The 21,967-nt window shown below is 39.9% G+C and overlaps 1 protein-coding gene across 2 annotated transcripts in view; it reads right to left on the minus strand.

Moving 5' to 3' along the window:
• Positions 1-6,654: 6,654 nt before the first annotated feature.
• Positions 6,655-21,967, minus strand: part of LOC122540579 (ubiquitin-associated and SH3 domain-containing protein B-like) — a 146,004-nt gene continuing 130,691 nt past the window's right edge. For both annotated transcript variants that reach the window (XM_043676456.2, XM_043676457.2), the window contains 5 exons: positions 20,448-20,540; positions 17,778-17,922; positions 17,255-17,361; positions 16,448-16,557; positions 6,655-14,006 (listed from right to left, as the gene is read on the minus strand). In XM_043676456.2, the coding sequence (XP_043532391.1) occupies positions 13,869-14,006; positions 16,448-16,557; positions 17,255-17,361; positions 17,778-17,922; positions 20,448-20,540 (593 nt within the window). In that variant the 3' untranslated portion in view covers positions 6,655-13,868. The remainder of the gene's footprint in view (positions 14,007-16,447; positions 16,558-17,254; positions 17,362-17,777; positions 17,923-20,447; positions 20,541-21,967) is intronic.

Consider the following 21,967-nt stretch of genomic DNA (forward strand, 5'->3'; position numbering starts at 1 on the left):
ATGCCCGAAACATCGATTCTCCTGTTCCCTAGATGCTGCCTGACCTGCTGCACTTTTCCAGCAACACATTTCCACTCTCCCAACCTGTCTAGATCCTTCTGTAGCCTCCCCACTTCCTCAGTACTACCTGCCTGTCCACCTAACTTCGTATCATCGGCAAACTTCGCTAGAATGCCCCCGGTTCCCTCATCCAAATCATTAATATATAATGCGAACAGCTGTGGCCCCAGCACCGAACCCTGCGGGACACCGCTCGTCACCGGCTGCCATTCTGAAAAAGAACCTTTTATCCCAACTCTCTGCCTTCTGTTAGACAGCCAATCCTCAATCCATCCCAGCAGCTCACCTCGAACACCATGGGCCCTCACCTTGCTCAGCAGCCTCCTGTGTGGCACCTTATCAAAGGCCTTTTGAAAGTCTAGATAGACCACATCCATTGGGTTTCCCTGGTCTAACCTACTTGTTACCTCTTCAAAAAATTCCAACAGGTTTGTCAGGCGTGACCTCCCTTTACTAAATTCATGTTGACTTGTTCTAATCAGACTCTGCTCTTCCAAGAATTTAGAAACCTCATCCTTAATGATGGATTCTAGAATTTTACCAACAACCGAGGTTAAGCTGATTGGCCTATAATTTTCCATCTTTTGCCTTGATCCTTTCTTGAACAAGGGGGTTACAACAGCCATCTTCCAATCATCCGGGACCTTTCCTGACTCCAGTGACTCTTGAAAGATCTCAACCAATGCCTCTGCTATTTCCTCAGCCACCTCTCTCAGAACTCTAGGGTGTATCCCATCAGGGCCAGGAGATTTATCAATTTTAAGACTTTTTAACTTTTCTAGCACTATCTCTTTCGTAATGGCAACCATACTCAACTCAGCCCCGTGACACCCTTTAATTTTTGGGATATTACTCATGTCTTCCACTGTGAAAACTGACGCAAAGTACTTGTTAAGTTCTCCTGCTATTTCCTTATCTCCCATCACTCGGCTTCCTGCATCAGTTTGAAGTGGCCCAATGTCTACTTTTGCCTGTCGTTTGTTTCTTATGTACTGAAAGAAACTTTTACTATTATTTCTAATATTACTGGCTAGCCTACCTTCATATTTGATCCTCTCCTTTCTTATTACACTCTTTGTTATCCTCTGTTTGCTTTTGTATCCTTCCCAATCTTCTGATTTCCCACTGTTCTTAGCCACTTTATAGGATCTCTCTTTTTCTTTAATACATTTCCTGACTTCCTTTGTCAGCCAAGGTTGTCTAATCCCTCCCCGGTTAATCTTTCTTTTCTTGGGAATGAACCTCTGTACAGTGTCCTCAATTATACCTACAAACTCCTGCCATTTTTGCTCTACTGTCTTCCCGGTTAGCCTCTGCTTCCAGTCTATTTTAGTCAGTTCCTCTCTCATGCCCTCATAATTACCTTTATTCAACTGTAACACCATTACATCCGATTTTGCCTTCTCCCTTTCAAACTCCAGACTGAACTCTACCATATTATGGTCGCTACTTCCTAAGGGTTCCCTTACTTTAAGATCTTTTATAGAGTCTGGTTCATTGCAAAGCACTAAGTCCAGAATAGCCTGCTCTCTTGTGGGCTCCATGACAAGCTGTTCCAAAAAGCCATCCTGTAAGCATTCCATGAATTCCCTTTCTTTAGATCCACTAGCAACATTATTTACCCAGTCCACCTGCATATTGAAGTCTCCCAAGATCAATGTAACCTTGCCTTTCTGACATGCCTTCTCTATTTCCCGATACATGTTGCGTCCCTGGTCCTGACCACTGTTAGGAGGTCTATACACAACTCCAATTATGTTTTTTTTGCCTTTGTGGTTCCTCAATTCCACCCACACAGACTCCACATCATCCGACGCCATAGATTTAATTTTGTTCTTAACTAACAAGGCAACCCCACCCCCTCTGCCCACCTCTCTGTCTTTTCGATAAGTTGAAAAACCATGGAGGTTTAACTGCCAGTCCTGACCCCCCTGTAACCAAGTCTCTGTGATGCCTACTACATCATAATCATTCACTATTATCCACAGCACCAGGTCTGTTCTTAAATCTGTCACATACAACACATTCAAAAAGACTGTATGTTTCTCTATAAGGAAACATCAAGACCAATTTCACTACGATGACTGGGAGATCCAGGAACTGCAGAGCTCGAAGGAAAGAAATCAGGTCTATACAGAAAATCAAGACTACAGTCAAACAAAAAAAAAACTTGTGACCTAAGGAACAAATGGTGGACAGAAAGAGTGCAGGAAATTCAGCAACTAGCTGAGCCCTGTGATATGCACAGATTCTTCAGTGCAGTCAAGACTATCTGCAGATCAACCACCAAGGATCTACTGTGCTGAGAGCTAAGGATGGAGCTATGCTCACCGAACACAGAGAAACACTGTGTGTTCATTGGAAGGAGCACTTCGTGGATCTCCTTAACCAAAGCTCAGCCCTTGATAAAGGTGACCTACACCACATCCCACAGATTGCCACCCATCACCATGAGCATAATATTAGCCTGACACAAGTTGAACAAGCAATCTCCAGCTGAGAGCGAACAAGGATGCCAGCACAGACAGAATCTCTACTGAAATTCTGAAGTATGGCACAGGAGTTCTCTTGGTACGAATACATGCCTCATTTCTCTAGTCTAGAATGTGGAGAGCATGGCACTGTAACATTGACCATCTTTAAGAAAGGAAGTAAAACTAATTGTGCTAACTTCAGAGACATCTCACTGCTGACCAAGGAAATCCATTGGAAAAATCCTCTTCAGTTACGTTCTCCAGTGGCTCCCATCAGAATCAAATTGCGAATGCTGTCTCTCAAGATGTACAAGGGCTGTACAATAGAACTGCACAATAAGACAAGTCCATCAAAATGCAGAAAGCAGCAGCAAGACATGGCCTTCTTTGACCTCATGCAGTGCTTCTCCGGTAAGAGAGAAATTTCTGAAGCAATCTCCTCAAATTTAACAGTCCACAAAAACGTGTCACTAATTTCACCTGCCACATGACAACATGTAAGCTATGATCCTCATCAACTAATTCACCACTGATCCAATCTGTGGCAAAATGGGTCAAGCTAGGTTGTCATTACACAAATGCTGTTCTCCATCTTCTTAATCACAATACTTCTACTGGAATGGAGCTTCAGAACAAGGGAGAAACCTTTCAATTCTCACCCTGACCCTACCACCCAGTCCAGAAGCAAGACCATCCCACTGTCTGTCATCATATTGCAGTATGAATACACATTCAGAGGCTGAGCTCTAAGCCATTGTCCATGTATTCACAAAGCTATATGAGAGTTTGAGGTTAAGGCTAAGTGTCTGTAAAAACAAAGTTCCTCTCCCAGCCTGTTCCTGCTGTGCAACATGGGAAGGCAATGACACAGTAATATTGTCACCGGACTGGTGATCTAGGCTAATATAAAACAAAGAACTGCAGATGCTGAAGATCTGAAACAAAAACAGGAATTGTGAAAGAAACTCAGCAGATCTGTACAGAAGCCACTTTTATAATACTGCATTCAGTTGTGGTCGCTCTGCTGTTGGAAGGATGTTGTTAAACTTGAAAGAGTTCAAAAAGGGTTCAAGGATGTTGTCAGAATTGAGGGTTTGAGCTACTGGGAGATGTTGAATAGGTTGGGTCTTTCTTCCCTGAAGGGTTGGAGGCTGAGGAATGACCTTACAGAGGTTTATAAAAATCATAAGGGGCATGGATAGGGTAAATTGCCAAGGTCTTTTTTTCTTGGATAAGGGAGTCCAAAACTAGAGGGCATAGCTTTAAAGTAAGAGGAGAAAAATTTTAAAGGGACCTGAGGGGCAACATTTTAATGCAAACGGTGGTGCATGTACACAACAAGCTGCCAGTGGAAGTGGTTGGAGACATGTACAATTACAGTATTTACAAGGCATCTGGATGGGTACATGAATAGGAAGGATTTAGAGGGATACAAGCAAATGCTGGCAAATGGGACTCAGTCAGATTGGATGTCTGGTTGACGTGGACAAGTTGGACCAAAGGGTCTGTTTCTGTGCTGAATACCTATGATTCTGTGATTATCTGGCAGCATCTGTAAAGAGAAGGCAGTGCTAATGTTTCAAGTCCAGTGACCCTTCTTCAGAACTCATAGTAGTTAAGAAAAGATTGGCTATATGGTGATGACAGGGGTTCAGGGGGAAAGGAGTGAATGGATAGGTAGAGATGGAGCCCAGAGGGAGAGAAAGTTAAGAAAGAGATAATGGTATGGCAGGAAGGAGAAAAGCTGATAATGGGGGCAATGAATAGGTGAAAATGGGTTGGTTGTGCTGAAAGCAACTCAGGTCATGACAGGGCCTTGGGTGTGGGGTGGGTAAAGGACATGGAAGGAAGTATTTGGGCTCTAAAATTATTGAACTCGATACTGAGTCCTGATTCCGCAGGATCCATAACTGGGGAATAAGATGCTGTTCTTCTAGCTTGCACTGAGCCTTGCTGGAGCATTGCAACAAGCCTGAGACAGAAATGTCTGCTAGGGAACATGATGATATGTTGAACTGGTAGGCAACTGCAAGCCCATGTTGAAGTGGGTATCCAGGCTAATGTTTTGGGGACATGGGTGTGACAGATGGTGAAATTTGAACTTAAAAAATTAACCTAATGGTAACATTGAAATCAATTGTTGTAAATACCTATCTGATTCACTAATAAATAAAAGTAAAATAATGCAGATGCTGGAAACCTGAAATAAAAACAAAGTGCTGAAGAAACTCAACAGGTCTGGCAGCATCTGAGAGAGAAACAGAGTTAACCTCTTGAGTCTAGTATGACTCCTCTTCAGAATTGAAAGGAGTTGGAAAATTGTGAACCTTTGCAATATTTAGACAGGAAGCACACCCAAAATTTCCCACCTATTTTCAATTGAAATGTTGGAAGGGACACCATAAGAAATTGAACATTTTAAAATGGTCAATCCTCTAATCTTAACAGAATAAATCGGTGACCATGAAAAAAAAGCTGCACAAACTAAATGAGATATGACAAAACCTTAATGTTATTTTTTTAAAAGGCAATCTAGTAACTATTCTCTGTAGTCTCATCCATTTCTGGACTAACAGTTTAAATGATATTACCTGCAGTTATTGCTCTCTGACGTAGTGACAGTTGGGTGCGTGTGCATGTACCCGAATTTCGCTCCTGATTGAATCAAGCCGCAGACGCGCGCACTGTTGGTGACGGAAGCGTGCATGTTGGGAAGGGTCCACTCCAATCCTTAATCAGCAGAGTTTGTTAGTATGAAAATTTAGTGGATTACCTAAAACACTCATCCATGTTTAAAATGAGTAATTTTCCAGACTTTAAAATTGCGTTATATTCAGCATTATAAAGCATACCTTGAGCTTTCAGGAAACGGAAGGGCAACCAAAGCTATACTCAATCCCAAATATACTTTCCAACCAACATGACTGCCGAATGATCGCCAGTGGGAACCTCTGTTAATTATCTATTCCCCTCCTTGTATATGCTTTACCAAGTCCTCACCAGTCTAGATTTTTTTGATACTGAATGTCTGAAGCTAAGTCAGCTATGGCTTAGTGTTTAGTACTCTTACTTTAGTCATAATATCATGGCATCACGTTCCACTAGAGAGACCACATAATCTAGGTTGAGAGATTGTTGTGCAGTTGTAGGTGTTGACCTTTACGTGTGAGATTAAATCTAGGCCCCATCTACCCGGTAAAGGTGGATGTAGAAGATTGCATGGCATGTTTAAGGATAACAGTGGAATTCTTCCCAGTGTCTTTCACCAAAACTTATTTCTTATTAATATGACTACATAATTGTATATCAGAAAACAGCTACAGTAGAGATCTTTCAGCCTGTTGTGTCTTTGCTAACTCTTAGCAATAGCAATTCATTTAGTTGCATTCCCTGCCTTTTCCCATAGCTCTGAAAATTTCTTTTCAGTTAGATATCCAATTCTCTTGTTTTATTATTAATTTTAAATTTAGCTTATTGTTGTTGATTGGAGCTAGCTGTGGACAAATTGGCTGCCATGGTTTCTACATTGTAACTCTGACCATCTTTCAAAAGTACTTCAGTACATGACTTGATTGCTAGTTGGTGATCTCCTGAAATTGTACACTGTAAATCCTTCTCTTTTGGTATAATCCTTCTTAACTGGTGAGGAAAAGACTCTCAGCAATAAATATGTTCAGCTTTGGGACAATGCTTAATGTATTGTAATACTCAATAGAAAAGGTTTCATACAAGTTAAGGCACTTTAATGTTGTGTGAAGATTGCCTGTCTGCCACTGTTAATTTACTACTATAAATTGTCTCCATCAGAACCAGCATCAACAATGGATCTGTTCCCAGCGTTAATTCATTGTGGTGTCACCCAGCTCATGGACCTCCCCACACAACTCAGGTTTGGAAGGAAACAATTCATAACTCTCCTATTGGCTGATTTTCAAGAGCTCAGTATGAAATTTTCTGACACCCAACATTATATTTGAACGAAATTCCAACAATAACTCAGTCTAACTTTCTTGCCTATTTATTAATTCCTTGATAGAGCAGTGACTCACAATGATTACACACTCACTATACCAAGTAAACAGTTGAAACAACCTGAAAATATACACCAAAGAAATGGTGATATTTAACGCTAATGAAACATTTATTTTGCAACATAATTTACACAGTAGGAAGCAGTAAATAATTGTCGAGGCAGACAATTGTAACAAAAAAATTGCACATTCTTGAAAACACTTCTGAATATATAAAATGGAACAATAATTTAAATACATAAAGCATTTGTTAGAAGAACAAGAGACTTGACATTTGAATTGAGGTGTGCCTGTTAGAGCTAAAACAAATTACTACTAAATGACATGCCAAAAACTAGCGTTTCCCCCTACCACCCCACCATATAATCATGAAAGCACCAGGCTTTTTTTAATAGAGTGTGTATATTTAATTTAATATATTCTTTTTTAATTTATTTATAGTCTGCTTATGTATATTGCCTACAAATAAGAGAAAAGTAGGGACCACAAGATCCAAGACACAACCAGGGTCAACTTGAGACTCACAATTCTGACACAAAACTAATGTGGAAAACATATACTGTAAGGTTTACATTGTTAAAGAAGAAATGCAATCTAATGCTTGATTGATGTGAACTGAACACATTTCTGCTGGAAATGCTATTTTACAAGGCTTTACGTTTATTTTTAAGCCAATTTTATTTGTTTCTTTGGCTCTGGTTTATTCAACTTCTCAATCTTTGACCAAATGTAAGGTGCGAGTTGGCCCTGACAGCTGTGCTAGAGCAGCTGGTGCAGTTGCAACCCAACAATTAATTTCTTTGACTGGGGACCAATCTCCAAAATATGGCTCAGCTCATCCAGTAGATGACAATCTTTGGAAGTTTTATTTTGCAAAAGGTGCAAACTTTTCCTTTAACTTGATCTTTTGACAACTAAGAGGTCAGGTGGTGAACCCTCGCCAAGCTGTAGACAATGTCATTTTACAAGAATTGGTAAGGCTTATTCTCATCCCATGGTGACACAGTTGGGATTGGATTCCAACAGGCACATCCCGGTCCCACTCCTACATGGTAGCAAGTGTCATTGTTCCATCAAAAGTTAAGCAGATTTAAGTAATAGGCAAAGCTAATTAACCCTTGGAATTTGGTTGGGAATTTTTGTGGTGTTTTGATTGGTCTTCGACATACCCCATTTTCAAAACAATAAAGGAGATGAAGTTCGCCTTGAACTTGATTGTTCCAGAAATAAAGATGTTTAGTTAAGTAGTTTTAAATACCATTTATTCTCATCTACTTGAATTGGATAGTTAGATATTTTTTGTTTAATAAAACCAAGCTCCAATAATTTAAAACAGACTTTTCTGCAGAAAGTATTAATATCAGAATAATCCTGCTGACAGAGTTGGTACGTCATTGTAGTGCTTAGCAAAAACATGAAATAATAATGCATGCCTAGTTTGTAGACAACAGCAATGCAAGTGATCACATTCACCTAGATGGTAGATGCAGAAATTGCAATGCTGTAAAACAGAATGCATGAGAATGCAATGAGGGAGTGAGTTTTAAAATGGAGAGAAATTGAAAGAAAATAGAAGATAGTCAGATAAACAATGAGTGAAAAAGCTGCACAAAGGTGGACAGACTAACAGCATATCCCCTCAAAAATGAAATAGTTGTTACAATCCTTGAGTGAGCAACAGTGTAAATACATCAATTGCTATTTAAGTTTTTTCCTAAAAATTAGATTATTTAAGTTTCTAGTTATAGGCATAATGAAGAAGAATTTACAGGCGATCAGTTTTGTGTCAAGCAATATTTAGTTAAATATAAACCAAGGGCCCATAATGCAGTACAATGCAAATATTAAAGATGAAAGAAGAAGGTACAAAACCAGGAAGGTGTGGTTAATTGACCCCAAGCTTGTAAAGACCTGGGGATTATAGGAAGAATGGAAAAGATTGATGTCATTGTGGTATGACTTCAAAGATGTTCAAAATCAGAGAGGAACTGGGGAGAAAAGAGATATATAGGTTTTCCAGCTGAAAGCTAGGATGTCCAAATCCTCCTGAATCTAACCAGCAAGATCATTTTGTCACAAAAAACAGGAATTGCTGAAGAAACTCAGCAGGTCTGGCAGCATCTGCGTGGAGAAAGCAGAGTTAATATTTCGAGTCCAGTGGCCCTTCTTCAGAACACATGACACATCAACTATGCTTTTTCTCTACAGATATTGCCAGAACTGCTGAGGTTCTCCAACAATATCTATTCTTGATTCAGATTTCCAGTATCTGGAATTCTTTGTTTTATTTTAGTCAGAACTTGTTTATAACTGCTTAAGAGGCCATGTTTAATTGTACAAACAAGTTGTTCAGTCATGAATGGACATCCTTTGAAATGTTGTGCCCTTCAGTTGATTCTCCCTCCCACTGAAGAATGCCTTCCACAAGCTAATGTAATGCTTGATAGCAGACCATTTATAAGAGGATCCACTCTGTCATTCATGGAAAATTCTGAAGGTGAAACTGAACTTGGGTGAGGAGAAAATATTGTTGGCACCACATTTTCCACTAATTGCCTACCCTCTGCAATGTTTATTTTCATTAAAACAAATGGAACTGGATAGCAAACCACAATGCTCAACTGGCAGGAAAAGCAATACTATTGATTTTGTGTACCACCCAAGCTAAATTTCACTCGCCTCAGTCTTTTCATAAAACATGAGGTTTTTTTAATATATTTATGCTCTTAAAATGCAAAGTAAATAGGATCCATCTAAAGAAAAAAATGTTTAGTTGAGTGGACTTGGATGTTTTTGTACAATGAATTGTTTAGGAACTTTGGATGCTCTATTTGTTCTTCAACCGATGACAACAGAAAGGAAATGCAACAAAAAAAAATGACCATCAGAATTTCATCAATTCCCAGGCTATTGCTAATCTTTGAATTAATCTCAAGGATGAAACCATGACCCATGAGGAACCCTCTCCATATTTATAATTGTATTCTGTTACTGGGTACGAGTGGGCCTGTTGGAGTCTGTAGTTCTCACTGTTTTGTCTGGACTTGTGATAATTTAGCAAACAAAGTTGTACTGAACTTGCAGTAGAAAGCAAAAGCAAGGTATCACAATGTGCTGAAAGAATTGATTTTGCATATCAGTTCATTGCTTAGAATGTGTCAACATGGAGTTGAATAAATAAATGAATGACCACAAAGAAATGCCAAAATTATGCAAATGGAAACAAGACAAAAATATTAATAACCATTTGGTGAAGGTCAACTTTTTGTGATGGGATGGGTTAACTGCGCTGTGATTTTCTAATGCTGCATGGTTTTCTTTTTAATTAGTACTCTTCATTTGGTTCAGTGATACAACTCTGTAAGACTTAATCTGATGTCTGTACAGAGCTTTTCAAATTACAGATGACTGCGTTTTACACTGCACATTAATTTCAATAAACACTCAACAGGATGACCAATGTTATTTCACATAGAATTGTAACACTTAGAATGAGAAAATTTTTGAACAACCTCCTCCCTCCCTCAGCCTCACCTCTTCGATGCTGGCTAGATTGGAGGAAGAAAGACATTGGAACATAAGAAATTGTAAATTACCTTGCCAGGTGGAAGGCCAAGGATTGAGCGCATCATCACATTTAAACCCTGTCCAATACCACTGTTACCTTCAATTTATTGTAAATATTGTCTTAGTCATCTGAAAGCACAACCACCAATGAATTAAAGTAAGGGATACTTGATTGGTCAAAATTGGAAGAGTGGCGATATCTCTGAGGGTTTTTGGGACTACAAGTCATTGGAGAGATAGTAGATTTGGAGGAAATGGTTTAAAAAAAGGCTGAAACTTTTTTTTTAAATCAAGGGGTTGCTTAAGTGGGACCTAATGTAGTTCATCCAGCAGAGCAGTGAGAAAGACATGGTAGGAGTTAAGACACAGTCAACAGAGTTTTGATTATCTCAAGATTATGAAATGTAGAATGTTGGAGGCCGACCAGCAGTGCATTAAAATGGTCAAGTCTAGAGACAGTAAAGAGATGGATAAGGGTTTCACAACAGATATGCTGATACAGGTGTGGAGTTGGGAAATGTTACAATGGTAGGAAGTGGGTGGTTTTACTGATTGTGTGGTTGTGTTTGGAGGTTCATCAAAGTTACAGTGCCTTCCCTCCTCTAGGTATTGACCTATTGCTGGATTATAATTGCAGTTATCTACCTATATCTTCCTCTCATCCATTGTGTTCATGTTAGTGTTTTACCAGTATGGCAATAAATTGTTCAACTTCTTGTGCATCATAATGACTTAAGTCTAGACAGGATCCTTAATAAATTTCATATCCTCAAGGGGCAAGATATAGCTACTCATCCCCACTATAGCTCAGTTAACATCAAATGTTACAAAACTGGTCAAATAAACAAACCTGGGATTTCCATGGTCTGTGTGAAACAGCAACTTACTAGACAATATTTATCTAACTACTGAAGGAGAAGCAGTTAGAATTTCTGAAAGCATATTCTGCTTGTCCATTCCTGAATCTTCAATTCCTCAGCCACAAACATATCTCCCCTACACAAGTAGCTCATTAAGTATAACTTGAAGTAGACAGGCTCTACTGAGAGAATTTCAACTGCAAATTGACACAAATAAAGGATATCACAACCTTGGAAGCTATAAATGTCCAGCCCACACCCTAAAAGCCTAGTGTCACCTGAACAAGATAGAAGGATCGCTCAACATTTATAAATCATGGTACCAAATTCTCCATGCCACTGACATTTGTTTGCCTTTCTGCATTAAAGTTATGCCCTAGGAATTGTGATTGAATGATTTGTTATTATCACATGTTATTTTAATGCTTGCTTGAGAGAGAAGACGTGCAAAAATGCATTACACCACTTCAAGAGATTCAATCAAGTCTTGTTTTGGGTTTAACTATCTCCTTAGAGAATGTGATGTTAAGGGACAAAATAGTGGGCAACAGTTTAATATTCTTCATGCTGCTGAAATGATTGTGCAGATACCACCTCACAAATAAAATAAAACAAATCATAGGACATAGAACATAGAACAATACAGCACAGAACAAGCCCTTTGGCCTTCGATGTTGCGCCGACCTGTGAACTATTCTCAGCTCGTCTCCCTACACTATCCCATCATCATCATCATCAAATCATAGAATCATACAATTCCTACAGTATGGAAGTAGGCCATTTGGCTAATCAAGTCCACACTGACCCTCCAAAGAGCACCCCACACACCCTAATTATATCCGTAACCCTGCATTTTCCATGGCTAACCACCTAGCCTACACACCTCTGGACACTATGGGCAATTTAGTGTGGCCAATCCATCTAACTTGCACATCTTTGGACCGTGGGAGGAATCCCATGCTGATACAGGGAGAATGTGCAAACTCCAAACAGACAGTCACCTGAGGCTGGAATTGAACCCAGGTCCCTGGCGGTCTGAGGCATCAGTGCACGTGGCAGTGCTTTGTTCCCAAATTATCCAAATATCCACATGCAACAGCTTAACATTCCATCTGTGAAAAATTATCAAATAAACGCCCAGTTTAGGTTTGAGAATCAAAATGATTGTCCAGAAATTTCAAAGCGGTACTCATTTCTCTCTAGCCCCCCTTTACCCATAAAACCAAAACAAAATCACTTTTGCTATTTTAACCCTTATAGTGCTACTTAAGAAACTCACAGAACAATCTTCTAGGGGAGGACATAGGCAATATCTAAAATAAAAATAACAAGGGGATAGTTTTTACCATTCTTCCCCCCCCCCCCCCACCATTACCAGGCGATGTAATGTTAGTACTTGAAAACCCAGTGTGAAACTTATCTTTCTCTTCATCCCATTTAAACAATTTGGATGGAAATTGAGCTGTTACTATAATAGAGATAATAGAGGGCTGCTTTACAACAATCACACATTATTAAAGACAAAAATTACCTTCCTTTTTCAGATGAAGAACAAATCAGGCTGGAAATCTCTACCCTGAGGAAAATAAAGCTATTCATTAGAAATTAAGATTGGTCAGAAAAGGTTCTGACATATTATAAAGGTTCTCAGCTATGACATGCCTTTCTTAAAATTATACATGTGAAGCACAGTGCAAGGAAGATGAATGTGTTCACATTGAAGAGTTCTGCTGAATGAAGGGAGAAGGATCAAGCCTACATTTGAGTAATGGAATAAGGAATTAACTATGAAGGAGGCTCAGATGCATGACTCCATATTTCTGAGGCTTCCTTTAGTCATACTTCACCCTTAATATGTGATCTCAGTTAGAACATTTGAACTAATTCCCAATCCTGCACTCACAGTACAGAATCCTGCTTGCATGGAACATCAATGGTAGAATTAAAGGCAATCAATGTTGTAGCTAGTCTCTAAGCCACATTGCATTTGAGAGTAAGCTACCTGTTCCAAATCAAAAATTAAAAATTCTCTGCTGCCAGAACATTTCACATGATTGTGTTTCCAGGACAATCATTAAAGCAGATTAGTCTAACATTACATGCAATAAATAGGATCTCTTAATTGTAATCTAGTAACTAAGGGTGAAAGTTCACTATACCTTAAGTATCTGATTATGAACTTGATTTCGGTAATATCTCATGAGCCATTCCTTTGGCTTAAATTCATAAAATACTTCGTTATTTGGCTTCAGTTGAATCAGCAAGGAAGAGAACAAAAATCACTTGACTGTCCCAAGAATCTGAGATAAGTAAAATCTCATGAATCCATATACATGAAGCAGGAATCCCAGTCAGCGTTGTTCCATGAAATGCATTAAGTCATCCATTGTTGCTTCTGAAGCCATCTGCATAGAATCCTATGCTGCAATTATGACTCTTATACACCACAGGCTTCAGTAAAACCGTGTCACACATCTTTCAAAAATATATTGTAGACCTACAGCAACCACAAGATCCCTCAACTACGTTTACATTTTAAAATATTCACAAAAGTTCCATTCAAACTAGACCTCAGAACTTTGTCATGTTTATATCTAAATATATTTGGCACCAAATAATATAAATCATTCATAATATAATTAAATGAATGAAAAACATTCCTGTCAAAACACAAAAGTATTGTACAGGCATATAAGACAATTAATTAATTAAAACTACAGGGCCTCAGATGGTTGTTGAATCACACATTATACTGAGTGTGGCAGTGGAATGAACCTGCTGTACAAGTATGTGGGAAAGAGATGAAGTAGTTAGTGGAAGCACATGCTATTAATGGCTCTATCTTCCAGTGATGGATGGGCTTCTCTTCTTTTATTTCAGTCCTGGTATAAGATGTCCCTCCAGCTAAAACTGTGATTGGGACCATGTGTGAGTGGTAGGATTGGTGGATCTACCAGTTGCCATATACCCGCATCTTCTAATTCTTCACAGGCGCAGAAACCCAAATACGGGATCTGTGGGAAGGAAAGAAAACATAAATCATAAATTCATTCAGTACAGGAAAAGGCCATTCAGTCCATCATACCTATGCTGGCTCTTCAAAAGAGCCATTCAGTTCCACTGCTGTAAGAACTATTTGGACCAAAAAGACTAATCTGAAACCCATCTTCATATCACATTCTTTCTCCAGAAACATATCTTTTAAACGCAATTACTCAATTCTACAGTAATTGGATGCATTTTCCTGATTGCTTCCAATTCTATAAAAGAATGACTTTTGCACTTTGGGTGAAAAGGTTCGAGCTGATCTCTTATTTTATAATGTGATTCACTTTTAACTGTCCTCTGAAATGCCTACAGTTCAAGGCCAACTAAGGACAGGCAACAAATGCAGCCTTGCTGGTGATATTCACATTCCATGCGAAAATAAAAAATACATTTTGATAGTGGAATCAAATAACACATAGGAAAAACATTTAGTCTGTTATGCCAGTGCCAAGTATTTTGAAGAGCTACTCATTCCTGTTCTCTTTTCTCATAGCATGGCATTTTTTTTTTTCAAAACATATATTGTGCCCAGTTCCTTTGTGGAAGCTGCTATTGAATCCATTCCCACCAACCTTTGAAGCATGGAATGCTGAGTCTTAACAGTTGTAACATAATTTTTTGAAAATTTATTTTGCTTCTCTATAATCCTAACTCCAATGTAAATTGTTCCAAATAATTTGTTACTGTCTTTTCTCATTCTCAATTCATATATTAATTTGTGCAATATGAACTGATGCATTAGAAATTATACTAAATTAGCCGAAACACAAGTTACAACAGAAAACTTAATGGAGGGAAATCGGCTGTGAATCATTGAATTTCTTTTGATTATCTTTAAAACAACTTAAGGCATGATGGCTCATTGGTTAGCACTGCTGTGTCATAGGACTGGGGAGCTGGGTTCGATTCCACCCTTGATCGACTGTCTGTGTGGTGTTTGCACATTCTGTGGGTTTCCTCTCGCAGTCCAAAGACGTGGTTAGGTGGACTGGCTGTGCTAAATTGCCCATACTGTTCAGGGATGTCTTGGTTAGGTGGATTAGCCATGGAAAATACACAGGGTGATACAGTGCAAACTCAATGGGTTGAATGGCCTGCTTCTACACTGTAGGGATTCCATGATTCTGTGAACTGATTTACAGATAAGGAAAGGCCCAATCATGTTTCCCCTTCCTAGAACTCTATTACTCCAGTCAACTAAGATTTCAAACTGTTCCTTTCCCTTTCCCTCCTGGGTGATTACTCTGCCAGATAATTCCAGTTACCACTCTGCATGGAGGGAATACACTTTGAAATTTCTTTTCTTCTAATGTAATCAGTATTAACTGTGCTTTTCTGCTGCCCAGGGACCCCGTTCAACTCATGAAATGACTTCAATGTTCCCATTTGTTAGCCCACTCCTTCAATGTTTACCTAAGTGTAGGTGAGCTGCCAGTAGGCCCAAGGCTTTTGATCTGTCCAGAGTTGGTCTGCTCCCCATTTCCAGCTTTCTCATTTGGCCAGTGGAGTCAAAACAAGACATGGCAGTTGAAACTTGCAAAGCCTCAAACTGCCTCCTCCCTTCATATCGCTAAAATCACCACCCTACCTCACCCAGCATATACTCACTTCTAGTTAACATCAACACCCTTCATCACCTCCAGGTACGCATGTTTATGAAAAAAGATTCAGAAGTACTGTCACCAAATCTGTTAAATGCAGTGTTGAGATTTTCTACATGTCAGGCACTGAGCAAAGAGGTATTAGATGTGTAAATAATTAATTCCTTTGCTTCGTTGCAGTAGGTCTGACCTGATCTGACAGTTAGGAGAAAGTGAGGACTGCAGATGCTGGAGATTAGAGCTGAAAAATGTGTTGCAGGAATCTGAAGAAGGGCTTATGCTCAAAACGTCAATTCTCCTGCTCCTTGGATGCTGCCTGATCTGACAGTTGCAGAGATTAATTTAAAAGAAGTAAATCCTGAAAACAGAGTATTGCTAACCTTACAAAGTTTCAGTTTTCAATAGCGTGCGTGACTGTAGGTGAAAAACAGTCATTTCACTTCTAAATTATTTTCAAAGCCATCAAATGATTGGGAACAAATTAGGACCAAGACAATGACAAAAACCTTCACTGTCATAAACTGGTTAGGATTTGGAATGTGCTACCCAAGAGTATACTGGAGGTTCATTTGAGGTATTCAAGTGGAAATTGGATCATTATCTAAAAAGGAGGAATGTGCAGGGTTGTGGGGAGATTATTGGGGAGTGGCTTTAGGTAAAATGTTTCTTCAGAGCACATACACAGCAGACACAATGGCCTCCTTCTGACCTTTAACCATTCTATGGTCATAGTTGAAAACATATTTCCCATTCCCACCCCACAGTAGTACTCTCTGTTTCAGTGAGAGGACACACAACACACTGACCTTTCGAACCACTTGAACAAAGTCCTTGGAATTGCGTGCAGAAAGACCCTGGAGCTGCCGAGTGCAAGCCTCAAGGGAGGAGGCATGTGCTACAATCAGGACACTGGTACCTAAAAGGCAAAAAGAAGCCAACAATCATTTCAGTTCACAATTCAGCTTGAGGAAGATAACTTGCATTCATCTAATGTAGTGCCTTTGACAGCCTCAGATGTCTCAAGTTGTTTTACAATTGATGAAGTGCTTTTAAAATTTAACTGCTATTGGAATGCAAGAAGTATAGCTGCCATTTATGCACTAGCAAACTCACACAAACAAAATGTGATAAGAAACAGATATCCTTATCAAACAGGTTCTTGACTGAAAAAGGACTCCCTGATAGAAAGGCTTCCTTAGAGGAGCCAATGCAAGTTAAAAGCAACAAAAAAGAGCATCTTATTAACGAGTAGGGGCACATACAAAAGGGTATCTGGTGGGATTAGAAAGGGTCTCTCAGTGCATTTGGACAAGATTGGCTGAGTGGCCCCATTCTGTGCTGTTTCATTTCTATGGTTCTAAGACACCCCTTGAGCCTGTTCCATCATTCACTCAGCATTCAATATTTTCTAATCAGCCTACTCAGAGATGTTATGACACACTTCTGCAACAGGTGGGACTTGAACCCAGGCCTCCTGTTTGTGCACAACCACTGCACAACAAGAGCCCTAATCAGCATCAGTATTACCATTAAGAATGACACCCAGCAGCTGATTTGCAAACAAAATCTCACAAATAGCACCATGATAAGGAGCAGCCAAGTCTTGCAGTTACCTTTGACTTTACATTCAGCCAGGATATCCCTCATCACCTGGCAACTCCTGCTAATGTATGTCTCGTAGGATTCTGAAATACCCAGTTTGCTCACCGGAAAATGTGGCCTGCAGTGTACAAAAACACAATCATAATATACTCAATGACACTGCATCCAAAGCCCTTGTGGGGAATTAACTCTAAGTATTCATAAGACATTTCTCCTTATCCAATCTTTCCAAATAATCACATGGAACTCAAACGTGGTTAGACACAATACAAACTGTAGAATAGTAACTTTAACCTCAAGTATGTCCCACTAATAGTGGTTCAGATTCTAAGTGCCCTAGCATGCAAATATAAACCAAATAACCTCCTCCTTCGCTGTGTCATTCAATGGTTTTATAGACGTACCCACATAGTCTCAAAGGATTTGAGTACTTCCCATAGAATGATTCATGACCAAACAATTTAATCCATTCAAAGGGGAAGTGTCTCATTTAAACATTAGTGTTTAGTGAGCACTTCCTGTGCCAATTCCTACCTGTAGGTCGTATCAGTTCCCAGGTTTGCTGCTGCAAGCTCCTCTGTTGACATCCATGCAGGCAAGGTATTTCCAGAGACCCACTTAGTCCACTCGAACAGCCCAGGCTCCACCCGAAGTTTTATCTTGTTTTCCTGCTGAAGTCCTGTAAACAAATTGAAGATACAGTGACACAGGACAAAGATTGATGAAGTGTTGTTTGTGAAGTGGAGCAGAGAATCAAAATCAACTGAAAATTCAGAGATATGCTTATGCTTTGAACAGATTAGTATAATAAAATAAAACAAAGAACTGTAAATGCTGGAGACATGAAACATAAACAGAAAATCCTGGAGAAACTCAAGCAGGTCTGGCAGCAACTGTAGAGAGAAAAACAGATAAGATATTGAGTCCAGTAATGCCCTTCATCATTTCTGACAAAGTATCACTGGACTCAAAACATTAACTCTTCTCTCTACAGGCGATACCCTTCATGTTCAATTAAAGGAGACTCTTCAAATTAGGGGTACATAAACCATGGGCTTGCAATCATAAAACTTTATCAACATTACTCCTGAAGGTGCTGAATCTTCCTGTAATACACTAACATGCCTAGGAGTACAGTTCCACACACACTGACTCTCCTTGGGTACAGTTCCACATACACACCAACCTCCCCTCGGCCATGGAGGAGATGGCGGAGCCTTTGGCCTTGATCTTTGAGTCGTCATTGTCTACAGAGGACTGGAGAATTGCAAATGTTGTGCCCTTGTTCAAGAAGGCAGTAGACATGGCCCAGGTAATTATAGACGAATGAGCCTTAGATCTGTTGTAGAAAAAGTTTTGTAAAGGATTATAAGAGATAGGATTTATAATCATCTACCAAGCAATAATATGATTGGAAATAGTTAACGTGGTTTTGTCAAGGGCAGTTCATGTATCACAAGTATTACTGAATTTTTTTTTTAAGGTGACCAAGCAGGTAGGGTAGGTTGATGTGGTGTTCATGGACTCCAGTAAAGTGTTTGATAAAGTTCCACTTGGTAGGCCTTTGGAGAAAATGCGGAGGCAAGGAATTGAGGGTGTTTTAGAAGTTTGGATTAGAAACTGTCTTTCTGTAAGAAGACAGCAAGTAGTGGTTGATGGAAAATATTCAGCCTGAAGTCCGGCTACTAGTGGTGTGCCACAAAGATCTGTTTTGGGACCACTGCTGTTGTTATTTTTATAAATGACTTGGATGCAGGCATAGGTGAATGGGCTAGTAAGTTTGCAGATGACACTAAAGTCAGTGGAGTTGTGGACAGTGTGGAAGAATGTTGCAGGGGGACTTGGATAAACTGCAGAATTGGGCTGAGAGGTGGCAAATGGAGTCCAATGCAGATAAATGTGAGGTGATTCACGATGGAAGAATAACAGGAAGGGAGAATACTGGGTCAATGGAAAGATTCTTGGTAGCGTGGATGTGCAGAGGGATCTTGGTGTTCATGTACATAGATCCCTGAAAGTTGCCACCCAGGTTGATAGTGCTGTTAAGAAGGCATATGGTGTGTTAGGTTTTATTGGTAGAGGGATTGAATTCGGGAGATGTGATGTCATGCTGCAACTGTACAAAATTCTAGTGGGGCTTCACTTGGAATATTGTGTACAGTTCTGGTTGCCCCATTACAGGAAGGATGTGGAAGCATTGAAAAGCTTGCAAAGGAGATTTACAAGGATGTTTCCTGGTCTGAAGGGAAGGTCCCATGAGGAAAGGCTGAGGGACTTAGGTCTGTTCTCATTGAAGAAGGTTAAGAGGGGATTTAATAGAGACATACATGATCAGAGGATTGAGAGAGTGGACAGTGAGAGTCTTTTTCCTAGGATGACGACGTTGGGTTGTATGAGGGGGCATAGCTGCAAATTGAGGGGTGATAGATTTAAAATAGATATCAGAGACAGGTTCTTTACTCAGAGAGAGTTGTAAGGGCATGGAATGTCCTGCCTGCCAATGTAGTTAACTCAGCCACATTAAGGGCATTTAAACAGTCCTTCGATAAGCATATGGATGATGATGGGATAGCGTAGGGGGATGGGCTTAGATTAGTCCACAGGTTGGTGCAACATCTAGGGCCGAACAGCCTGATCTGCACTGTACTGTTCTATGTACAATTTCTCACACACACACACACACAAACCAACTCTCCCTGACAGACAGTTTCACACGCACCAACTCTCCCTGGGGTACAGTTCTACATACACTGACTTTCTCTGGAGTACAGTTCCATATGCTGACTGTCCCTGGGATACAGTTTCATATACAGACCAACTCTCCCTGTGGTGCAGTTCCACATAGGCATTTACTCTCCCTGGGGTACAGTTCCACACAAACACCAACTCTCCCTGGGTTTGAGTATCTGTGCTCAAGAGGCCTGTGGATATGTTTCAAGCAGTTCTGTTGAAAAGTCAGGAGTGGGATGCAAAACAGATGCACCAAAGCCAATAAGTATGGGAAGACAATTTAAGGGTGCAAGGGCATTGAGTCTGAAGACTTGGTCATAGTGAAAAAGAGAATTGAAAATCAGGTGAATTCATAAATTCTAATGCAGAAGAGCAGAAAGTTTCATTTTCTTCTTTATATCAAGAGAAATGTGGAGAGTCTGTACAGGGGGAGGCAACGATAGGTTTTGTGAACATAGGAGGGTGTTACATTACCTTTCAGTATGTTGAATGCTGTCTGCACGCAGCGTAGTGATGGTGAGCAATATACGTAATCAATGCTCGATTTACTCTCCAGTAAAGCCTCACCTGCAAGTTAATAACATCCAACAATCAGATTCATCTAAGATCAACTCTGAATAGGAATTCTGGATTAGTGGTGCTGGGAGAGCACAGCAGTTCAGGCAGGAAGCCTTTTCTTGGGTTTCCTCTACTTTCGCCTCATTACCCTGAACTGGAGTGGTTTGTAATGGAACTTCCCCATTAATGGGATGTAAGTGCAGTTGTGGTACTTAACCATAGCATCACAATGCTGTCTCTTCATTAGCCAGGTCAGCACTGAATTAGCCAATTTCAGCTAATGTTGTACATTTAGTTGTTCCATTTTTGGGCTGTTTGTGACTTCTTGGAGCTACCTGTTTGCTCCTATAATGACTGAGGGTATAGGTGATCAATCTGCCTCAGACTGCACAAAGTGCACCAGAAATCTGATACTTACAGTTCAGGTAATTAAGTCAAATTTGCATTTAAAACCAAGAGACAACATAATTTGTTCTTATTCTCTTGTGGGACGTGGAAATCACTGGCTGGTCAGCATTTATTGCTTGTCCACAGTTGCCCTTGAGAAGGTGTCGATGAGCTGCCTTCTTGAACTGGTGCAGTCCTAATGTTGTAGGTAGACCTACAGTGAAGGAAGGAATTGCAGGATTTTGACCCAGCAACATTGAAGGAACAGCGACATATTTCCAAGTTAGAATGTGTAGTGGCTTGGAGGGGATTAATTGGTACAATTTTAAAGAGCATGTAGGAACCAAGGGATCTGGGAGTGTATGTACTTAAATCTTTGAAAATGACAGGACATATTGAAAAAGAGTTAGAGAAAAGGCTTTACAAACTAAGGAAGTTTCCTAAACACTTCATAAAGCACAGGTTAGACCACAATTGGAATAGTTTGTCTAATTCTGCTGAAGTTCAGGAAGGGTGCCAGGCCTTAGAAACGGTATAGAGGAGAATAATACCAAGGATGTAGAACTTAATAATAAAGCCCTGAGTAGTGTTGCCAAACAAAGAGACCTTGGAGTGTAGATGCATAGTTCCTTGAAAGTGGAGACGCAAACATACAAGGCAGTGAAAAAGGCGTTTGATATACTTACCTTTATTGGTCAGTGCATTGAGTATAGGAGTTAGGAGGTCATGTTGCAGCTGTACAGGACACTGCACTCAATTCTGTGACCCCTGCTATAGGAAAGATGTTGTGAAACTTGAAAGGGTTCAGAAAAGATTTAGAGGAATGTTGTCAAGAATGGAGGGTTTGAGCTATAGGGTTAGCACTGCTGCCTCACAGCATTAGGGATCTGGATTCAATTCCAGCCTCGGGCAACTGTCTGTGTGGAGTTTGCACATTCTCCCCATATTTACATGCGTTTCCTCTGGGTACTCTGGCTTCCTCCCACAATCCAAACATGTGCAGGTTAGGTGAATTGGCCATGCTAAATTGCCCCAGAGAGTGTCCAGAG

Source organism: Chiloscyllium plagiosum, unplaced genomic scaffold, assembly GCF_037043375.1.
Source record: "Chiloscyllium plagiosum isolate Xiang-an unplaced genomic scaffold, Cpla_swu_hap1 HiC_scaffold_29, whole genome shotgun sequence".
Classification (NCBI taxonomy): domain Eukaryota; kingdom Metazoa; phylum Chordata; class Chondrichthyes; order Orectolobiformes; family Hemiscylliidae; genus Chiloscyllium; species Chiloscyllium plagiosum.